The 20,569-nt window shown below is 45.3% G+C and overlaps 1 protein-coding gene across 2 annotated transcripts; it reads right to left on the reverse strand.

Annotated features, from left to right (window-relative positions):
* Nucleotides 1-17,586: 17,586 nt before the first annotated feature.
* Nucleotides 17,587-19,148, reverse strand: LOC130209951 (small integral membrane protein 32-like). 2 transcript variants are annotated; one of them, XM_056439896.1, is made up of 2 exons: nt 18,868-19,148; nt 17,587-18,566 (listed from the first exon to the last, which is right to left on the reverse strand). In XM_056439896.1, the coding sequence occupies exon 2, from the start codon at nt 18,530-18,532 to the stop codon at nt 18,191-18,193; it is 342 nt and encodes a 113-aa protein (XP_056295871.1). In that variant the 5' UTR covers nt 18,533-18,566; nt 18,868-19,148; the 3' UTR covers nt 17,587-18,190. The 2 variants fall into 2 exon arrangements, with proteins under 2 accessions (XP_056295871.1, XP_056295870.1); XM_056439895.1 differs by having other exon boundaries at nt 17,587-18,669.
* Nucleotides 19,149-20,569: the final 1,421 nt, after the last annotated feature.

The following is a 20,569-nucleotide window of genomic DNA, read 5'->3' on the forward strand; positions in this document are numbered from 1 at the left end:
GGTGGGGGCGGAGTCTCAACAGTGGGCGGAGTCTCAACAGGACAGTGGCGTAGTCAGGAGCAGGAATTCCACGACCCAGACCTCAATGATCCATCAGGCAGATCTCATAGGGTCCGATGACCCCATGAGACGTGAAGTCAAAAGGACTCCGGGGAGAAAGCAGAGTTAGTAACGTGTGATTGAGAGATGAAAATTCATCCTTAAGGAGAGAAAAAAAAAGAGGAGATAGGTACTCAGTGCATCCTAAACGTCCCCCGGCAGCTATAAGCCTATAGCAGCATATCAAGGGGCTGGACCAGGTGAACCTGATTCAGCCCTAACTATAAGCTCTGTCAAAGAGGAAGGTCTTAAGTCTACTCTTAAACGAGGTGACTGTGTCTGCCTCCCGGACTGAAATTGGAAGCTGGTTCCATAAAAGAGGAGCTTGATAACCAGCCTGATAATAAGGAGTTGCAGTAATTTTTCTGCATCTTTTGAGACAAGATGTGCCTGATTTTTGAAATATTACGTAGATGAAAGAATGCAGTCCTTGAGATTTGCTTTACGTGGGAGTTAAAGGACAAGTCCCGATCAAAGATAACGCCAAGATTCTTTACAGTGGTGTTGGATGCCAGGGCAATGGAATCCACATCACCAGATAATTGATCTCTGAGGTGCTCAGGGCCGATTAAAATTACTTCGTCTGAGTTTAACATCAAGAAGTTGCAGGTCATCCATGTTTTTATGTCTTTAAGACATGCTTGAATTTTACCGAGTTGGTTGCTCTCCTCTGGTTTTATCGATAAATATAGTTGAGTATCATCTGCATAACAATGAAAGTTTATAGAGTGTTTCCTGATAATATTGCCCAAAGGAAGCATGTATAAGGTAAATAAAATTGGTCCAAGCACAGAACCTTGTGGAACTCCGTGATTAACGTTAGTGGTTACAAATACAAACTGAGATCGATCTGATAAATAGGATTTAAACCAACTTAGTGCCGTGCCTGAAATGCCAATCGACTGCTCCAGTCTCTGTAACAGGATGTCATGGTCAATGGTGTCGAATGCAGCACTAAGGTCTAACAAGACCAGGACAGAGAGGAGTCCTTTATCTGCTGCCATTAAGAGGTCATTTGTAATTTTCACCAGTGCCGTCTCGGTGCTGTGGTGTTTTCTAAATCCTGATTGAAATTTCTCAAATAAAATATTATGATGTAGAAAGTCGCACAACTGATTTCCACTTTCTCAAGGATCTTGGAGAGGAAGGGAGGTTAGAGATCGGTCTGTAGTTAGCCAACACCTCTGGATCCAAGGTGGGCTTCTTCAGGAGAGGTTTAATAACAGCCACTTTGAAGGAGTGTGGTACGTGGCCTGTTAGCAGAGACACATTGATAATATCTAATAGAGAGCCGCCAATTAAAGGCAAAACGTCTTTAAGCAGCCTCGTCGGGATGGGGTCCAGGAGACAGGTAGACGTGTTCGAAGTAGAAACCGTTGAAGATAATTGGTCACGGTTGATGGGAGAAAAGCCCTCCAAATATACACCAGGGCATACAGCGGTTTCCAAGGCCATTCCACTTGAGGACAGATTGGCACAGGTTATGGGCAAGAGAATATTAATCTTGTCCCTAATAGTTAAAATCTTTTCATTAAAGAAGTTCATAAAGTCATTACCACTGAGGTTTATAGGAATGCTCGGCTCCACAGAGCTGTGACTCTCTGTCAGCCTGGCTACAGTGCTGAAGAGAAACCTGGGGTTGTTCTTATTTGTCTCTATTACTGATGAGTAATAGGCTGCTCTGGCATTACGGAGGGCCTTCTTATATGTTTTAAGACTATCTCGCCAAACTAAGCGGGATTCTTCGAGATTAGTTGAACGCCATATGCTCAAGCTTGCTTCAGTTTGCGGGTCTGAGGGTTATACCAGGAGCAAACCTCCTCTTCCTCACTGTCTTCTTCTTCAGACAGTGTCATTCTCAGAGAGCCTATGGCACTGTCAACAAGATGATCAATCTGGGACGGACTAAAGTTAGACCAGGAGTCCTCTGTTATATTGAAATCAAATGCAGAAGGAATCGCTTCTTTAAATTTAGCTAAAGCACTGTCAGTTAGACATCTGGTGTAGAAACTTTTGACGTATAAATTCAAAAGTTATGAGGTTGTGGTCTGACAGAAGAGGATTCTGTGGGAAGACGTTCAAATGCTCAATGTCAACGCCATAAGTAAGAACAAGATCAAGCGTGTGGCCAAAGCTGTGAGTGGGTTTCTGTACTCTCTGACAGAAGCCAATCGAGTCCAACAAGGAGATGAATGCAGCACTAAGGCAATCATTATCAACATCCACATGGATATTAAAATCTCCAACAATAATAACTTTATCGGTTTTAAGAACCAAACTTGATATAAATTCTGAGAATTCAGATATAAACTCTGAATATGGACCTGGTGGCCGGTACAGAATCACAAATCGAATTGGCTGTAGTGTTTTCCAGGTTGGATGTGAAAGACTAAGAACAAGGCTTTCAAATGAGGTGTAGTGTAATTTTGGTTGAGGATTAATTAATAGGCTCGATTCAAAGATGGGAATGTGAGTATTAATATGACTTGGAGGAGTCGATTCATTCAGGCAGACATATTCTTCATGGCTCAGCCAGGTTTCAGTTAGGCAACATAAGTCAATGTGATTATCTGATATTAAATCATTTAGTAACACAGCTTTAGATGACAGAGATCGAATATTTAGGAGACCACATTTAATAGTCCTGTTTTGTTGCACTGCTGAAATAATGGTGTTAACTTGTATAAGGTTATTGTGTACGACTCCTCTTCTGCTTACTTTTGATTTATTTAATTGAAGTGGCCGTGGGACAGACACAGTCTCTACTCTAAAGTCATGGGTGGGTAACTGCTCGAATGGAAGAGCAGAGAAGGGTGTTAAACTACAACTCTGCTCCCGGTTCCTGATCTGAACCCTGGGTTGTCATGGATTAAGTCCGGTGATCAACTTGGTCAACTTGGTCCACCCAAAGACAATTATTTTATATGTATAAAATAAATTCAACCTTACCTACAGCCGCAGAAGTTTCCTAGGCACCCCTAGAACCAATTCATGAAACCACTAGTTATGGTTCGAAGGGGTTAAGGCTTGCCGTAATAGTAAACATCACAGAGTTAAGAAGGTCTAGCTAAAAAGCAAGAGGGGAAGGCCCCGAAGGACTGCAGAGAAGGATACAGGGGTCTCTATCGACCGCAGAAGCTAATAGTGCCGATCTAGATATACAGCACTAAGACAGCAGGATCCAACCGGATCCCGAAAATGATAGTGGGGTCGGAAATGACGCAGAAAGGCAGATTAGGGGTGAAGACGCACCGCAGACAAGGACAGGAGGGGGTCGAGAGTAGACCGCAGAACTGGACAGTGTGGATAGGAACTACCACTTCAAAGGAGAAGGGGATTTTAAGATCCCCGAATGGATAGCGGGGGGTCTCGACATGCTTGGTCGCTCCCAAGGACCGGATAGGTTGGGTCAAGTTAGACCGCAGACAAGAATAGATTGGGGTCATGGGTAGACCGCAGACAACAGGTTGGGGTCCTGTGTAGACCGCAGAACAGGATAGTAGGGGTCACTTTCAAGACCGCAGGACAGTTCGAGTCGGATTTTAACGGTTGGTCGCTTCTCGTTAGACCCCTGTCGGACTCTGGCCTGGGCGTTCCCAGGCATCCGGGGAAGTACGTCCGGGAAAGAGACTGTGTCCTCGTTGGACGGGTTCGTCGCAGACCCAGAAACAAGAAATACCCGGAAACAGGAATTTTATGTCATCTTGTGACGGCCCTCCACTGGACCTGTAAACGAGAGCGGGTTTTCATACCATCTTTTGCCTGATTTTTTTGCTGGAAATTGGAAGATAATCCGCTTTGCCAGGTAACGGAGACCTAGGAAAATAAGAAAGATACCGTTTCGCCAGGCAGCGTTTACCCAGGAAAATTAGAAAAGATCACGTTAAGCCGGGCAACGTAAACCACTAACTATTACGTTAAAATAGGCAACGTCAACCAGGGAAGTAGAAACTTCACGTTAGTTACGGGCAACGTGAAACCAGAGAATGCTAGAAGAACACGTTTAGGCGAGGCAACGTAAAAGCAGGAAATAGAGAACAGATCACAACAAGGCAGAACAAATGTAAACCCAGAAATGACTGGGAATTCTAGCTCCGGAATGAAATTACCAGTAATAAGCTATGGTTCCCAAACCACAATAGATTTAAGGCCAGCATAGCCGCGAAATGAACACCACCACCAGTTATATGAATACCTTACCAATTTAAGGTTTTAGGGACCTTTGATTTGATCATATGGTGTCGAGGTCCAGCCGGATGTAGGAGCCAACGGCAGAGGAGGACCACCTCCCCATTCTCTGGAGAGTTGAGGCGGAGATGCCTTGGCAGGCAGCCGAAGTAGCAGCCCCTATCCGGAAAGAATGCCCCGAGTAGTTTGGCTGGGCTAAGTTGCTATTTGGGAGGATGACCTTCACATGACCCCGGAACCAAGTCTGAGATATGGCCACCTTCCCCGGGGTAAGGAAGAGAGGAGCAGAGGAGCCAGTCTTAGGCCGAACCAAGAGGTACTCAAGCATGCTTCACGTTAGTTAAGGGCAACGTGAAACTAGAGAATGCTAGAAGAACACGTTTAGGTGAGGCAACGTAGAAGCAGGAAACTGAGAAAAATCACAAGAAAACTGATCACGTCGCACCAGAATGGTTCCACAAGTCCGTTTTAGCGAGCGGATCTGGAACCTTAGCTCTGGTGAGATACGGCTGTACATAAGATGACTGACAAGTCACTGCAAACCAATACTTGAAACGGACACCACAAACAATTATATGAATGACTTACCATATAGTGCCGGACTTCAATGATTTCTGATTTGCCAGCATTAGGTTGAGGTCAAGGTAAAGGTCTACAGCTGTCCCATTCCCGGCATCAGTGCAACTGCGATGCCTAGGGGTTAGCCAAAGTAGCAGCCTCTGTGCTACCCCTTTGACCTACATAATGCTTCGTTGATCGAAGAAAGAGGCCCTCCGCATAAAGCTGCCTAGGTACTTGAGTATTGCCGGAAGACCATCCAGGATCCGAAAATGGCCTGAGGTCTTAGGAAGATGAGCGTCTCCTGAGCTAATGAAGTTGCTTAACGATCACCATTGACGGACTGCAACCGTGTCACAGAGGGAGGCCAGTAACCCCCCAAAACCACGGATGGCCTGCATCCGTGTAGCCCTTGACTGCATCAGGAAATGCACCATCAGCCTTTGCAGCAAACGCTACTCCATACAGAAATTGTCCAACAACCTGCCCCGCAGGTCATACCGGCCCGTCAAGATAGATAATATCGGGCAAATTTGAGATAGGCCGATGCCATGTCCAGAGAGCAGGCAATAAACGCGCATTCCTCAGGTATGACACCTCTGACGAATGTACCAATGGCCAGGAGAGTGAGTAAGAGTAAACTCTTTTACTTGTTCTTGCGTCCTAGACCAAGCCTCCGCAGACGCACACGACCATACTGCCGCGTTCACAGCAAAGCGTTTATGCAGTCCTTTATGCAAGGGTCAAGACCCAGCCGATATCGTCCTTACGCTGGACCTACCCCTGATAGATACTCTCTATTCTACCTTCTTACCTCTCTAGTCATTCCACATGCAACAGTACTAACCTGCCAATCAGATTGCCCGCTGAATTACTTCTCAGGTGTCAAGCCCACAGCTAAAGGTGAATATGAATTGCCACACTGAAGTTGAAATAGATTGAGATCGTGATCACGATATCCTGATTAATGAGCATTAGTTCAACCACATTTCTCCTCAGATTTAACATTAGACAAGGAGCATGGACTGATGGAAAACTCTTCCTTTTGCCATCTGTCAGGTATACTTACAACCAGCCAACGTTATCATCCTGTTACTTCTGTAAACTTAATACCACATTTAAAGACGAGCTGTTGAATAAACGTTTAATGACTATTAAAGAAAAACCCAAAAGCCCACGCCTACTAAATATATGCTACCTCTATTATACTTCTAAATGTTGTATCCTAACAAGCCCACTGGCTTTTACCTTATTCTGCTACCCAACTACAAATATGTGACCAAGCAACGCCACCTTTACCACGAACAGGTAGGCAGAAAGAAAGTAAATATTTGAAAGTCTCAAGTTTCCAACAGATCGACTCCCATTCCCCAATTTAGCGGCTCAATGCTTGCTCCTGCCTGCCATTAGAGGCTCAATGCTCGCTCTGGCCAGCTTTTACAGGGTCAATGCTAGCTCCAGCCAGTCTTACAGGCCCCAATGCTCGTGCCAGCCTGCCTTCCAGACCCATGGCTCGCTCCAGCCAGTCTTACAGGCCCACCGCTTGCTCCAGTCTTCCGAGGCTCAATGCTCGCGCCAGCCTTACAGGCTTAATGTTTGCTCTAGTCAGCCTTAAGGGCTGGCGTTAGTCCCAGCTGACTTGTAAAGGCTGAAACTTGCTCCGGACTACATAGGCTCTATTGACTTTACAGACTCAATGACTTCGACCTTCTTTACAAATATAAACTAATATATACAATATTTATTTTCATTTGTATACAATATATAAATATATTTATATTTTATTCTCACCGACATCCTCCCACTAAATGTACTTACCGCGGCAGTCAACTACATTACGTATTATTTAGTTGCAACTGCATCCTTAAGTTCACCTAAATTAGAAACATTTATTTACACTACGTATCCGTTGATACAACGATCAGGCTATGTCAAAACAGAATACACGTTCGACAATGCGATGTCACGACCAAGCCGCGACCATAGCGGGACTACCAGAGTAATCGCCGGCTGCGATACTTCTCCTGATGCGTGCATGCCTGGCGCCGTCCTACAGCGACATTAAAGTTTGTATGAACTGCTGCCCCGTTATGTCATTTCTCAAGCGACATCACTTTTGAACACGCTCCCCTTCCGTGACTGGAAGGACTGGTTCGTACTGCTTGAATCGAAAAGACGGTCCTGAGCTTGGGCAGTCTGAACTCAGAGTGCACTTGTTTAGTGTACCGGTTCACCTCACGGAGCCCAGTTGGCACCGCCGAAACAACGTAATAAAGACACAGCGGTTACCGGGATTTGAAGAGAGCATCGATGGTGTGCATGAAGCTACACCGTGACTGCAGGGCGGAGATGACGCCGTTGTCAATCGCAGAGGAGACGAATTCCTGGCGTACCAACTACCAGAAGCGCCGTGCTACCTCTTCGCCTGCAGCCTCGGCATACACCCGCTCTTCCGGTCCCGTCGCCGTAGAGGGAGCAGCTGATAACAGCCAACTAACTAGCCTTACTTGCTAGTGAAGCAGGAGAGGAGGCTCGCTGCTTGAAACACCGCACTGGGTGAGTATAGAGTGTATTCACTCACGTGACCACAACAAACTCTGGGGGCCATCTTGGGGTCCCACCACGGCATTGTTTTGCTTGCTTGTATGCCACTCTTCCCTGAGAAATGACTATTATATCCTGAAAGAGACACGATTTCAGTTCAAAGCGGTGTGCCTTGTGATTATACTGTGCCTCATTGTTGGATGTGGGACTAATGATTCAGAATATGGGTTTATCAGCTCAACAAGAGGCTATTACTTCAACTTGTCATGCATCTACTTCGGCTTCACTCGGCGTATGAGCGTTAGGACTGTTCTCATGTGTTTCTGTTGATACATCGGGTTGTGGGCACGTTTCCATTGACACACCTCGTCAATAATCTCTTTTGCTTTTTCGCCGAGCGAAAATCAATGTCTTTCACTTGCGCAAAAGGAACTGTGGATGGAAACTTGGGAGGAAGCCATGAACATGGCAACTCCGTCGAGCGATGTCTGCCTTTACTCTGTGATTCATTTCAAGGTAAAATAAAACACTGGCTCCATGGGAACAGCACTCAGCACGGCCACCAAACAGTCACTGCTGGTCCTGAAGGAGCGCTGGAAGCGGCTTCATCAGACACTCGTCCTGGAGGCGGAGCTGTGCGACTACGGATCATATATGAACCCAGACACGGGGCGCTTGATGTTCCAACATTTGTGGTATTTCCACAACAAGTATAACGCAGAAATAGTTGTTAATGTCCCATGGTCGATAGCGGAAATGAAAACTGTTTTACAGGAATGTGACCGGGCTATGTGCTGGTAACTAGCGAATTAACCACAAAGTGTTGAGCGAGTAAAATCAGGTAAAAAAGCATTGCAAATATTCAATTCCAACTGCTGAAATCTTTCTTTGGTAATGCAGAAGGACATGAGGTTGCTGGGCTCTCGCATAATCAAACAGCGGACACGATAGCCAGGTCAACTTCTTCTGACATTTAATAAGTGGGACCCCAAAATGGCGCGATTGAGATTCTGACGTCACGTGAATACGCCCTATACCTGAGCAGGGCAGCCCGCCGGCTGCCACTGAACACACCTCTCCACGAGATAACCACAATCGGAATCTGACATGTTTCAGCTCCCAATAACTAGATGCAATCAGCAGAGGACCAGGACCAATCTCCCCATACGAACTGACGCGAGCTGAAACGACAACTGACAGCAGCAGAGAACACAACTTTAAAGTGTTACCAACTACTCTGTGATTGGCTTATCCAACTGGGCTGGCTCTAAATGGTTGGTTCATTCATCGGGCCCGCCCCCAATCAGCTAATGGAGTAATCGCTGCAAGACTTGTGAATGAACCAGCTGTACTGTTAAGTACCGTATTTTTTTCACTATAGGGCGCACTTAAAAGCCTTTAATTTTCTCAAAAAACGACAGTGCGCCTTATAATCCGAAGCGCCGTATATATGGATTAATTCTGGTTTTGCTTACTGACCTCTAAGCGATTTTGTGTGGTACAAGGCGCTCACGGCGCTAAGTCAAAATGTTTTAGTACGACTTTGGTAAACTACAAAGCCGCACCGCTTGCAGCATTACGGCTACCGTAGCCAGGAGCGTCGCGGAGTAATACAGTCTCTATTCGACTGAAGGCAACAGCGTTAGCACCGGACATGAATATCAATGACTTTCGAGGCGGTCCTTCTTGGTGCTTTCGTTTTATGAAAAGACGTAATCTCTCTATCCACCACACAAACTACCGTCTCGCAGCAACTGTCAAAAGATTACGAAGAAAAGTTGTTTTTTTCTGCTTAATGCGCCTTATAGTCCGGTGCGCTTTATATATGAAAAAAGATCGAAAATAGACCATTCATTGACAGTGCGCCTTATAATCTAGTGCGCCCTATAGTGCAAAAAATACGGTATTCAGAAATCCCCCGGTGCTGAACCGAAGAAAATGTCCGGAGTCGAAAAGTTATAATAAAATGTATTTAATAAAAAGTATTATCAATCGTTGATAATAACTAATAACTGTTCAGATACAGAGTATAAATTCTCGGCCGAGGACTTCTAAGGCTTCACAATCCACAGACCACTCCTGGCTAAACCAATTGTAGTTAACTGTCTCTCGCTCCACCTAAAAAAGTGTCTCGGCAGCATCCGAAAGTTCATTTTGTATTTCCCGGGCGTCCCGCCCCAGGGGAAATATCCACTTCTCATTGGATACATTGTCTTGGTAACACCTTTCCCCAATTCGCTCATTGGCCGAGCCGTCGGTCCGTCGGTGTTGAAAGCGTGTCCACGCCCCTTGACACTTGAAGTCATCCGTCCCTCTTCCTCTGAGTCGTTTTGTCTCCTGCTCTGAATGGCATCACAGGGGTCCTCAGCATGCCTCTCCGTCTGCTACTCAGTCTCTCCGAGCCAGGTGTGAACTTCGGGGGAAGGGATCCCTTGCTGCAATTTATCTGTTTCTCGGCACACAAAGAGATTCATCTTTACCAGTGTGTTACAGCAATGCATTAAACAATAATACACAGACACTTACCAAGCAATATTGTAAATTATTAAACAATAACACACATTCTATAACAACATGTATGAAGTTATGGTATATTAGTAAATCCTAATTTACATACTGCTTTAGTAAATTGTCTAATTCAACAGTACCCAATGTCTTCCTGTCTGAATTTTCGCTGAGCTACATGACTATACTTCACGTGGACACTCTGCAAGCATTGCAAATGACCAAACTTCTAAAAGCTTTGAGGTGTCATCAAACAACGTGGATGTGGTGTGGCGACAAAAAAAGTCACCTCCACACCCCCCCATCCCCGCCGTTTTCACCTTTTTTTCCTTCGCCAGTTCCAGTCCCTGTGTTCCTTCGCCAGTTCCAGTTCCCCGTGTTCCTTCGCCAGTTCCAGTTCCCCGTGTTCCTTCGCCAGTTCCAGTTCCCCGTGTTCCTTCGCCGGCTCCAGTTCCCCGTGTTCCTTCGCCAGTTCCAGTCCCCGTGTTCCTTCGCCAGTTCCAGTCCCCCTTGTTCCTTCGCCATCTTGTTTTTGTGACTTTGCAAAAGTCAAAGTGCCAACTAGTGTTAACTTTTCAACAAACTCCACCATAGACGAACTCTTGTCCGGCTGAAAGTTAGTTTTGGGGTGTCTTCAAACAACGTGGATGTGGTGTGGCGACAAAAAAGTCACCTCCACCCCCCCCCCCCCCCCCATCCACGGCGTTGTCACTTTTTTTTTTTTTTGGGTCTTTGGGAAAGTCCCGTATTTCTTCCATAACTTTCATTAAACTTGCTGTGTAGTCCAGCTGAAAGTTTGTTTTGAGGTGTCATCAAACAGCGTGGATGTGGTGACAAAAGTCACCTCCACCCCCATCCACGCCGTTGTCACCTTTTTTTTTTTTTTCGGTCTTTGGGAAAGTCCCGTATTTCTTCCATAACTTTCATTAAACTTGCTGTGTTGTCCAGCTGAAAGTTTGTTTTGAGGTGTCATCAAACAGCGTGGATGTGGTGACAAAAGTCACCTCCACCCCCATCCACGCCGTTGTCACTTTTTTTTTTTTTTGGGTCTTTGGGAAAGTCCCGTATTTCTTCCATAACTTTCATTAAACTTGCTGTGTTGTCCAGCTGAAAGTTTGTTTTGAGGTGTCATCAAACAACGTGGATGTGGTGTGGCGACAAAAAAGTCACCTCCACCCCCCCCCCATCCACGCCGTTGTCACTTTTTTTTTTTTTTTGGGTCTTTGGGAAAGTCCCGTATTTCTTCCATAACTTTCATTAAACTTGCTGTGTTGTCCAGCTGAAAGTTTGTTTTGAGGTGTCATCAAACAGCGTGGATGTGGTGACAAAAGTCACCTCCACCCCCCATCCACGCCATTGTCACCTTTTTTTTTTTTTTCGGTCTTTGGGAAAGTCCCGTATTTCTTCCATAACTTTCATTAAACTTGCTGTGTTGTCCAGCTGAAAGTTTGTTTTGAGGTGTCATCAAACAGCGTGGATGTGGTGACAAAAGTCACCTCCACCCCCCCCCCCCCCCCATCCACGCCATTGTCACCTTTTTTTTTTTTTTCGTCTTTGGGAAAGTCCCGTATTTCTTCCATAACTTTCATTAAACTTGCTGTGTTGTCCAGCTGAAAGTTTGTTTTGAGGTGTCATCAAACAACGTGGATGTGGTGTGGCGACAAAAAAGTCACCTCCACCCCCCACCCCCATCCACGCCGTTGTCACTTTTTTTTTTTTTTGGGTCTTTGGGAAAGTCCCGTATTTCTTCCATAACTTTCATTAAACTTGCTGTGTTGTCCAGCTGAAAGTTTGTTTTGAGGTGTCATCAAACAGCGTGGATGTGGTGACAAAAGTCACCTCCACCCCCCCATCCACGCCGTTGTCACCTCTTTTTTTTTTTCGGTCTTTGGGAAAGTCCCGTATTTCTTCCATAACTTTCATTAAACTTGCTGTGTTGTCCAGCTGAAAGTTTGTTTTGAGGTGTCATCAAACAGCGTGGATGTGGTGACAAAAGTCACCTCCACCCCCCATCCACGCCGTTGTCACTTTTTTTTTTTTTTGGGTCTTTGGGAAAGTCCCGTATTTCTTCCATAACTTTCATTAAACTTGCTGTGTTGTCCAGCTGAAAGTTTGTTTTGAGGTGTCATCAAACAGCGTGGATGTGGTGTGGCGACAAAAAAGTCACCTCCACCCCCCCCCCCATCCACGCCGTTGTCACCTTTTTTTTTTTTTCGGTCTTTGGGAAAGTCCCGTATTTCTTCCATAACTTTCATTAAACTTGCTGTGTTGTCCAGCTGAAAGTTTGTTTTGAGGTGTCATCAAACAGCGTGGATGTGGTGTGGCGACACAAGTCACCTCCACCCCCATCCACGCCGTTGTCACCTTTTTTTTTTTTTTTTGGGGGTCTTTGGGAAAGTCCCGTATTTCTTCCAGAACTTTCATTAAACTTGATGTGTCGTCTGGTTGAAAGTTAGCATTAGCTTCGCCATCTTTTTTTTGTGACTTTGCAAAAGTCAAAGTGCCAACTAGTGTTAACTTTTCAACAAACTCCACCATAGACGAACCATCGTCCTTCAGGAACATTATATTTCCTTTGATTCTCCCGCTTTGATCTCCCTTCTGCGGCGAGTGATTTGTATTCCCGTTGATCCGTCACCTTAAACCACCACGGCAGCCGGAGAACACTTTTGAAACCTTGAATTAACCAGGTAAGTCCCTTTTTTTTTTTTTAGGGCAACCTGGCAAAGGAAGGTAGCAACATTAAAAAAAATTGACAATGTGAGTCCCATTTTTTATGGTGACCTGCACCAAGGAAACACATCGTCGCTTTTTAAAAATTGTTGCTTTAAACCTACTTAACCAGGTAAGTCCCTTTTTTTAGGGCGACCTGAACAAGACAGACAGCAACACAAAAAACAAATTGACTCTTGTTTTTTGAAACCTTGAATTAACCAGGTAAGTCCCTTTTTTTTTTTTTAGGGCAACCTGGCCAAGGAAGGTAGCAACATTTAAAAAAATTGACAATGTGAGCCATTTTTTATGGTGACCTGCACCAAGGAAACACATCGTCGCTTTTTAAAAATTGTTGCTTTAAACCTACTTAACCAGGTAAGTCCCTTTTTTTAGGGCGACCTGAACAAGACAGACAGCAACACAAAAAACAAATTGACTCTTGTTTTTTGAAACCTTGAATTAACCAGGTAAGTCCCTTTTTTTGAGGGCAACCTGGCCAAGAAAGGCAGCAACATAAAAACAATTTGACAATGTGAGTCCCATTTTTTATGGTGACCTGCACCAAGGAAACACATTGTCGCTTTTTTTAAATTGTTGCTTTAAACCTTCTTAACCAGGTAAGTCCCTTTTTCTGAGGGCGACCTGAACAAGACAGACAGCAACACAAAAAACAAATTGACTTGTTTTTTGAAACGTTTTTAACCAGGTAAGTCCCTTTTTTTTAGGGCAACCTGGCCAAGAAAGGCAGCAACATAAAAAAAATTTGACAATGTGAGTCCCATTTTTTATGGTGACCTGCACCAAGAAAACACATTGTCGCTTTTTTTTATGGTTGCTTTAAACCTTCTTAACCAGGTAAGTCCCTTTTTCTGAGGGTGACCTGAACAAGACAGACAGCAACACAAAAAACACATTGACTCTTCTTTTTTAAAATGTTTTTAACCAGGTAACTCCCTTTTTTTTAGGGCGACCTGGCCAAGAAAGGCAGCAACACAAAAAACAATTGACAATGTGAGTCCCATTTTTTATGGTGACCTGCACCAAGGAAACACATTGTCGCTTGTTTTTTGTTGTTGCTTTGAACCTTATTCCGTCTCTTACAGTCTGTTATTGTCGCTTGTGTCTCTCGTTGTCTCTAGTCTGTCGTTGTCTGTCGTCCGCAGCCTGGGAAGAGACGTTGGTACCATTTCTTTCTCCGCGGGCGTTCGGAGATCTCGGGCTGCTGGAGGCTCTCTATGGCCTGAAGGAGGGAGGTCTTTTCCTGCTCCAACTGAAGCTTGTTCTTTTCCTCGGCCTCCTTCTCTCTTGTGATATTTTCCAACTCGATGTTCTGCTTCTCGATGGTACATGTCTTCTTGTCCAGGTCCAGGCGAGCTCCCTCGAGCTCCTGGAGCGTCTTTCTCACCGTCTGAGCCAGACCAGCCATGGTCTCCAGCTGCTTTGTGTTATGAAGCTGGGCTATTTGGAGCTCTGTTTGGAGGCGATTATTTTCCGACTGCTTGAGTTCCAGGTCGTTTTCATACGCGATCTTGTTTTCATCAATTAACTCAGTCAGAGTCTCGACTTGCTGCTTCAACTCATAACTGTCTTTCTTGAGCTTATCGGTCGTCTCCAGCTGGTCTCTGTTCTGTACCTGAGCTGTGTGCAGCTCATTTTGGAGGAAGGTATTTTCCAGGTCCAGCTTGGTGTTGTCCGCTACCTTTAGGTCGAGCGACATCCGATTAATTGTCTCATTCAGAGAAGCGATGGTCTCCAGCTGGTCTTTGTGGTTGACCTGGGCTGTGTTGAGCTTGGTTTGGTTGCAAGCATTTATCAGATCCAGAGTCCTGGCTTTCGTCTTCCATTTCCAAAGGTCTGTCTTGAGCTTATCGGTTTTATCTGAGTAAATGCTGAGCATCTTCTGGTCGCTGGGATACATCTTCAGGTTTAATTTCAGTCCCTCATTCTCAAAAGTGAGAAGATTATTTTTCGCCAACAGTTCCAGGTTCAGGTCGTTACCAGGCTGGATCATGTCGCGATCCATCGCCTCGGTCAGAGCCCTGATCGTCGCCCTTGATGTCCAAAGGTCTTTCTTGAGTTGCTCAATTTCGATTTTCTGAGAGTCCTCGGTGATGTTAACTTTATCTTCATTGATTGTGCAGGTGTTCTCCGGGATGGCCACCGGCAGCTGCATATCTCCAATAATTTGTTTTTGTTGATTAACGGTATCTTCCATATTTATCAACTTCATCTTATCCATCGCCTCAGTCAGAGCCCTGACCTTCGCCTTTGACTTCCAAAGGTCTTTCTTGAGTTTTTCATTCTTTCCTACTAGGATCCTGTGAGCCTCCTGGCTGATGCAGGTGTTCTGCGCGAAAGTCTCAGACATCTGCATATCTCCAGTGGTTTCTTTTTGTTGAGACATGAAATGGTGCTCCGTATTTATCAACTTGATCGTAATGTTTGCTAACTTCAGCCCTGCTCGCTCCGAATTTATTAGCTCGATTGTAATCTTTGCTAACTTCAGCTCTGCTTGCTTCTCTTTGAGGGGCGATCGTTGTCTCCTATTTGTAGACAGGACTCGTGACGTCGTCTTACATAGCCACATATTGAATGCACACATTAAAGCCAACTGCGCTATAGGCTCCGCCCCAGCAGGGGGCAGCAACGCGCTCTAAATTACTTTGAAGATTCCCTACGTCATCAAAAAGCGACACGGCATACACCCGCGACAGCGGCGCACTGTTGTCACGTTAATAACAGTTAGCGAGTGTATGTTTCACTACATTTTGCTGAAAGCGGACTTTGGGTTCAGAAGGACATCCGACCCGTGTTGGAGCTCGTTTAGTCGGGGGTCTAATGTGACAGGTGGACGAAGACGACCACGAGCCGCTGCAGCGCGCGCAGGTCCCCGGTACTGCAGTGTGTGTGTGTGCGTGTGTGTGTGTGTGGACATGCGCGGACATGCGCGTCCATAGTGACCGTGAGGCCCGGTGAAGATGAGGCTGGCACTCGTTTAACTTTAATCCTCCTGTTAGCTTCAAATTTACTAACATATTTTACCCGTGGGGCCAATTTGCGCCCAGCAATTAAAACCTCCAGAAAATGATTAGAATTTATATTGTTTGTCATCAGTCCATAACGTCGGAGACGTTACACCACGTTTAAGTGTGAGGTATGTTTGTTTGTTTGTTGACTACCTAAACAGCCCTTTAAATAAATAAAAAAGTTGATATTTCTTTGATGTTTTACACAGTGAAAAACATCCTGGGGTCAAATTGACCCCAAAGAACACCGATGCGTTCAAGGACAGTTAAAACAAACGAGTTTCACCTCTTGGACTTGACCCGAGCAGGAAGGACCTCCAGATGCATCCAGACTAGTCTTATTGATGTATGCATGTATATGACATGAGAATAATTAGAAACGAATTTAACAGTTTAACATGCAAGAAATGATTATGACCCACAAGCCTCAAAAAGAAAAAAGGCACTGGTAATGGTACTCCTGGTTTCCTGGGATGGGGTTCGATTCCCTGCAGTCCTGATACTTTTATGGCATAAACATGGACGGCCATAATATTTTCATTGTCACTGTTTCAGCAAATGGTGTTTAATGCTTCCTACATTCACTAATAACCTCTACAAATTCACTAATCACCTCTCCAAAAATGAGACAAACACAGTTTGTGTTCACACTGTTTGTTCGCAGCTGCAACATAAACAAACTAGAACGGGCACTCGGTAGAGCGCATACATCGCATGTCACACGATTGGGCATTGAATTATGAACATTTTGGCATTAGTTGCATGCCAATTGGATAAAAATTGACTGCGCTATGGTAAAAAGAAAATGTTGACCTTTTCATGACCTTGGCCTTTGACCCAATCGATCCCAACATCTAATCAAATGGTCCCCGGATAATAACCAATCATCCCACCAAATTTCATGCGATTAGGTTAAATACTTTTTGAGTTATGCGAGTAACACGCATACAAATAAATAAATAAATACACGGCGATAACCTTCCGCATTCTCAGAATGCGAAGGTAATCACACTGTCCAAACAAATGATCCGACTTTGGGCGCCACCAAGCGGTGGCATGGCGGTGGAGTCTCAGTTGAGTCAATACCGCATGTCCAGCAAAGAGAATGTACCACTAGCAATTGTGATGCTTTTGTTCTCTAAAATGATTAATTTGCATTCACATATTTGCACTGGGTCGCGGTCAGACTTGTGGGGGAAGAAGACAAGGCGGCGGATTTCATCAAGAGGGCACATGTTATTATGAATATGCTGATAAATCAACCCAATTGTAAGCATAATGTCTTCCGTTTTAGTTGTTGGTCGGTGAAAAGGAATTAAAAACTCTGGGCAGATGAAGTCTCATGTTCCCCGCTTACAATATTTTCTCAGATTTTCACAGACAACAATAAGCATTGTGTTTATATGTCCAACACCTGAAATGTAATGTGTCTCTTACCTCTCAGATGTACTCAAAGCTGGGCCTAGCACAGGACTACAAAGATAGGCTCATCTATCTGTCTCTGGATGGGAGAGATGTTTCCAACATCGAGATTGGAGAGGATTTGAGCATCAACAGTGGCAATTAAACCAACAATAGTTTCGCAATGGTCTCATCTTCGGCCTCAGGTCTTCATTCTCTGGTGTGTTGGCGCTATGAATTGTGGGGGAGAGGTTAATTAAAAGTGAAAGTGCACCGTAAGGTTAGCAGCCCTATGGCACTCGTGAACGCCTCTACGGACATATTACATGCTTAACGGTTGGACCTTCACATCAGCAGCTGCAGCATCATCTTCAGCATCGCCATTAATAAGCAGGTGGAGAGATGAAGAGACAGCCACTCAAAGTGCATTTGTATATCTTTATGTGAGGATATAGAATCAGTCTATAATTGAATCAGCGTTGTACAAAGACAAAGGGGTGGACTTGTGTATTGATTGTTTCATTTCACGAGACAAGACAGTTAAGTTACAGTCATACAAAATATTTTATTTACAACCAACTTCATCCCCTTACTGTTACCGTACGTCACGTTTCCATCAGAAAAAAAAGATAAATCTTATTTGGGCCGGTGAGAGATATTATGACTTTGGACCCCAATTGCAGGCGCTATACGTCACATGTGTAAGCAGATGAATCAACACAAGCTTGGGAGTATAAAGGAGTACATCATGTATTTATAAAGTGCAATACGGGACCAGGAGTTGGTTGAAGGGGATGATGGATTGATTCACATTTTATTTATTAATCTTCAGGCTATATGAGTCCCTAATTTGACTGAGTTATACTGCTATTTTTCCACCTGCATCTCCCCATGGTCCGAAGAGCTATCCTTTTGGCATAGTGCTGTGGGCCTTGAAGTGGAACATATGGGCAACATTTACTCTAACAAGGCCCTGACAATAATAGTTTAGATTTATTTAAGCCTTCCGATGTGTCCAAGTCAAATTATAAAAGGCAGCAACTGTATGAGTCCAGTATACGTGCAGCAGCAGGGGTGACCAGTCAGTCCTTAAACCCCCACAGGAGTCTCACTACAGACCCATGCAGTCACAGAGATGTGTCCTGGTGGGGGTCTTACTTGTAGGAGGTCCGGGCCTCTCTCAGTGACCTATCATATGGCATGGACGCGAAGAAAGAGTTCCGGAGCTGGCAGTTGATGAAGAACACAATGAGCAGCACCAACAGGAAGAGCAGAAGGCACATGACTATGTAGGTGGTCAGGTCCGGTTTGTGGAGCTCGCCATCCCGGAGCCCTCCCCCCCCTCGCCCCGTGGTGGGTCTCAGAAGAGCGCCGACGCTCACCGACCCGCCGTGTGAGGCGTTCAGGGAGGAGGGGGCGTGCGTGGAGGACTGGGCCATGAGCACCAGGTCGAAGTCTGGGGTGTCGGTGGAGTTGAGGAGGAGCTGCCTCAGCATGGCGCCCCGCGTGCTCACCGGCTGCGTCGGTCGACTAGAGGATGAAAAGACAAGCAGGTGATAGGCTACTGACCCCGCGTCTGTTCGGTCTGTGTTTGTCCTCTGCTGCACCGACCAAGAAGAATCAGTAGCAATTCCTGTGTGATAAAGAAACCCAGTCATCATTGCACTCAGAATACCTAAATGTCTGACAAGGTCACCGATGAACTTACAGTGACACTGATAACACAATCCGCACAAATCAGGTCACATAAGTGATCTTGAAAACACCATAAAGTAGTTCAGAATATAGCATACAAACAACACCTCACTAAATAGCGTGGGGAACAACTTACTTTGGTTTGCGCTGCGAAGAGTTCCGCAGGTGAGTTGGAAAAAACAAAATCCCGTCTCGTTCCACTCCAGCGCCGTGAAGGAGCGGTAGGTGTTCAGCTTCAGATCATGTGTCGCTGAGTGCACAGAGCGTCTCCCCTCACATTAATCACAGCTAATCAAACCACATGCCGGCGCGGATCAGGGTCCTGTTGAAAGAGCACAATCACCAGTTCCACTGCTTGGCGTATATATCCAAACAGTCCTGCCACGCGCGTGGTTGAGCACCAACTGCGAGAGGCTACCGGACAGATGTTCTGAGGATCGGGTCTGCCAGAGGTGGTGAAGTACAACGGCGATCTCCGGTGCGCATCTTGCGCTTCTTGGTGCGCAGATAAACAGGATCTCCTTTGCTTGTGCGCACAGGGCGCAGAGAACGGACACGCGTCTCCAACCCGTCGTCCGTTCTTTTATCCGGATCAGCGTCGACACGTGTCGGACAGATGCTACCGACGGAATGCCCAGACGGGATTATCGATCCAGTATGACTAACATTTGACGAAAGGAGGGATTAATGAAGGACGACACGCAGCAGCACACTGGGTCGTGAACAGCTTCCCATCTTCCTGCGTATTCTATGACAGTATAGGACAAAGCCAGAGAGGGGGAAAGGAGGCACGTCACCAGACAGGGGTGTGCTACTGTAAAGAGAGAGTCACTCAACACAAGTCCCATATATCTATCTATCTATCTATCTATCTATCTATCTATCTACCTATCTCTATCTATCTATCTATCTATTTATTTTCAAAGCGATGAGAGAAAATTGAGACTGTCCGTTTCTCGGTTAGTGTGGGGAATGTCTCACACTGGGGTGAGAGGAAAAGGGTGTGAGATTGGTGAGTGTGTGTAAAAATTCATCGGGGGGGGGTGATTACATTTTAGAAAAGATCTACCAGGAGGTCTTTTGTCTGAGTCTTTGTATACCAGATTTAAAGGGCATGACAACTGCTTTACATCTCACCTGACCTTGTGTGTTTGTTTAGAACCCAGTGTGTGTGTGTGTGTGTGTGTGTGTGTGTGTGTGTGTGTGTGTGTGTGTGTGTGTGTGTGTGTGTGTGTGTGTGTGTGTGTGTGTGTGTGTGTGTGTGTGTGTGTGTGTGTGTGTGTGTGTGTGTGTGTGTGTGTGTGTGCTCTCTGTGAAACTGATTAGACATGAACACTTATAAGAAGGTGCTCGGGGTGGAGATGGGAAGCCAGTTTGCTCGCATGCGATGCTTTGGACATGATCATGCATACAAAGAGCCAGACCTTAAAAGCTCTGCCGACCTGTTTCATATTCATCTGCACCTGCTCTGTCACAATAGAATAGCTGGCAGGCAGAGAGCAAGTACATAGGGACAGATACACAAACACACACACACACACACACACACACACACAGCATCAAAACATATCGAAACCATCCCCAACTTGGAAACTCATATGGTGCCATTTATGTTTTAACGGTACATGGTCCCTTTTAAATAAAGATCACATCAACAAAAAAGACAGACAATACAAAGTTTGAGGAACGCTTCTACAAATAACAGACAACAAGCTGCCGGGGTCCTGGTGTCCCACATGAGCTCGATTCAACAAGAAAGAGGATAACAGTGGCCCAGACTTCGGTGGAATGTACACGTCACACGGGGACTCTAAATACAGCCATGATCCTTGTTTACA

The sequence above is a fragment of the Pseudoliparis swirei genome, chromosome 19, assembly GCF_029220125.1.
Source record: "Pseudoliparis swirei isolate HS2019 ecotype Mariana Trench chromosome 19, NWPU_hadal_v1, whole genome shotgun sequence".
Taxonomy (NCBI): domain Eukaryota; kingdom Metazoa; phylum Chordata; class Actinopteri; order Perciformes; family Liparidae; genus Pseudoliparis; species Pseudoliparis swirei.

Bases quoted from the DNA above. Each gene is read 5' to 3' on its own strand.
- LOC130209951 (XM_056439896.1), bottom strand. From the start codon at position 18,532: ATGCTGAGGCAGCTCCTCCTCAACTCCACCGACACCCCAGACTTCGAC.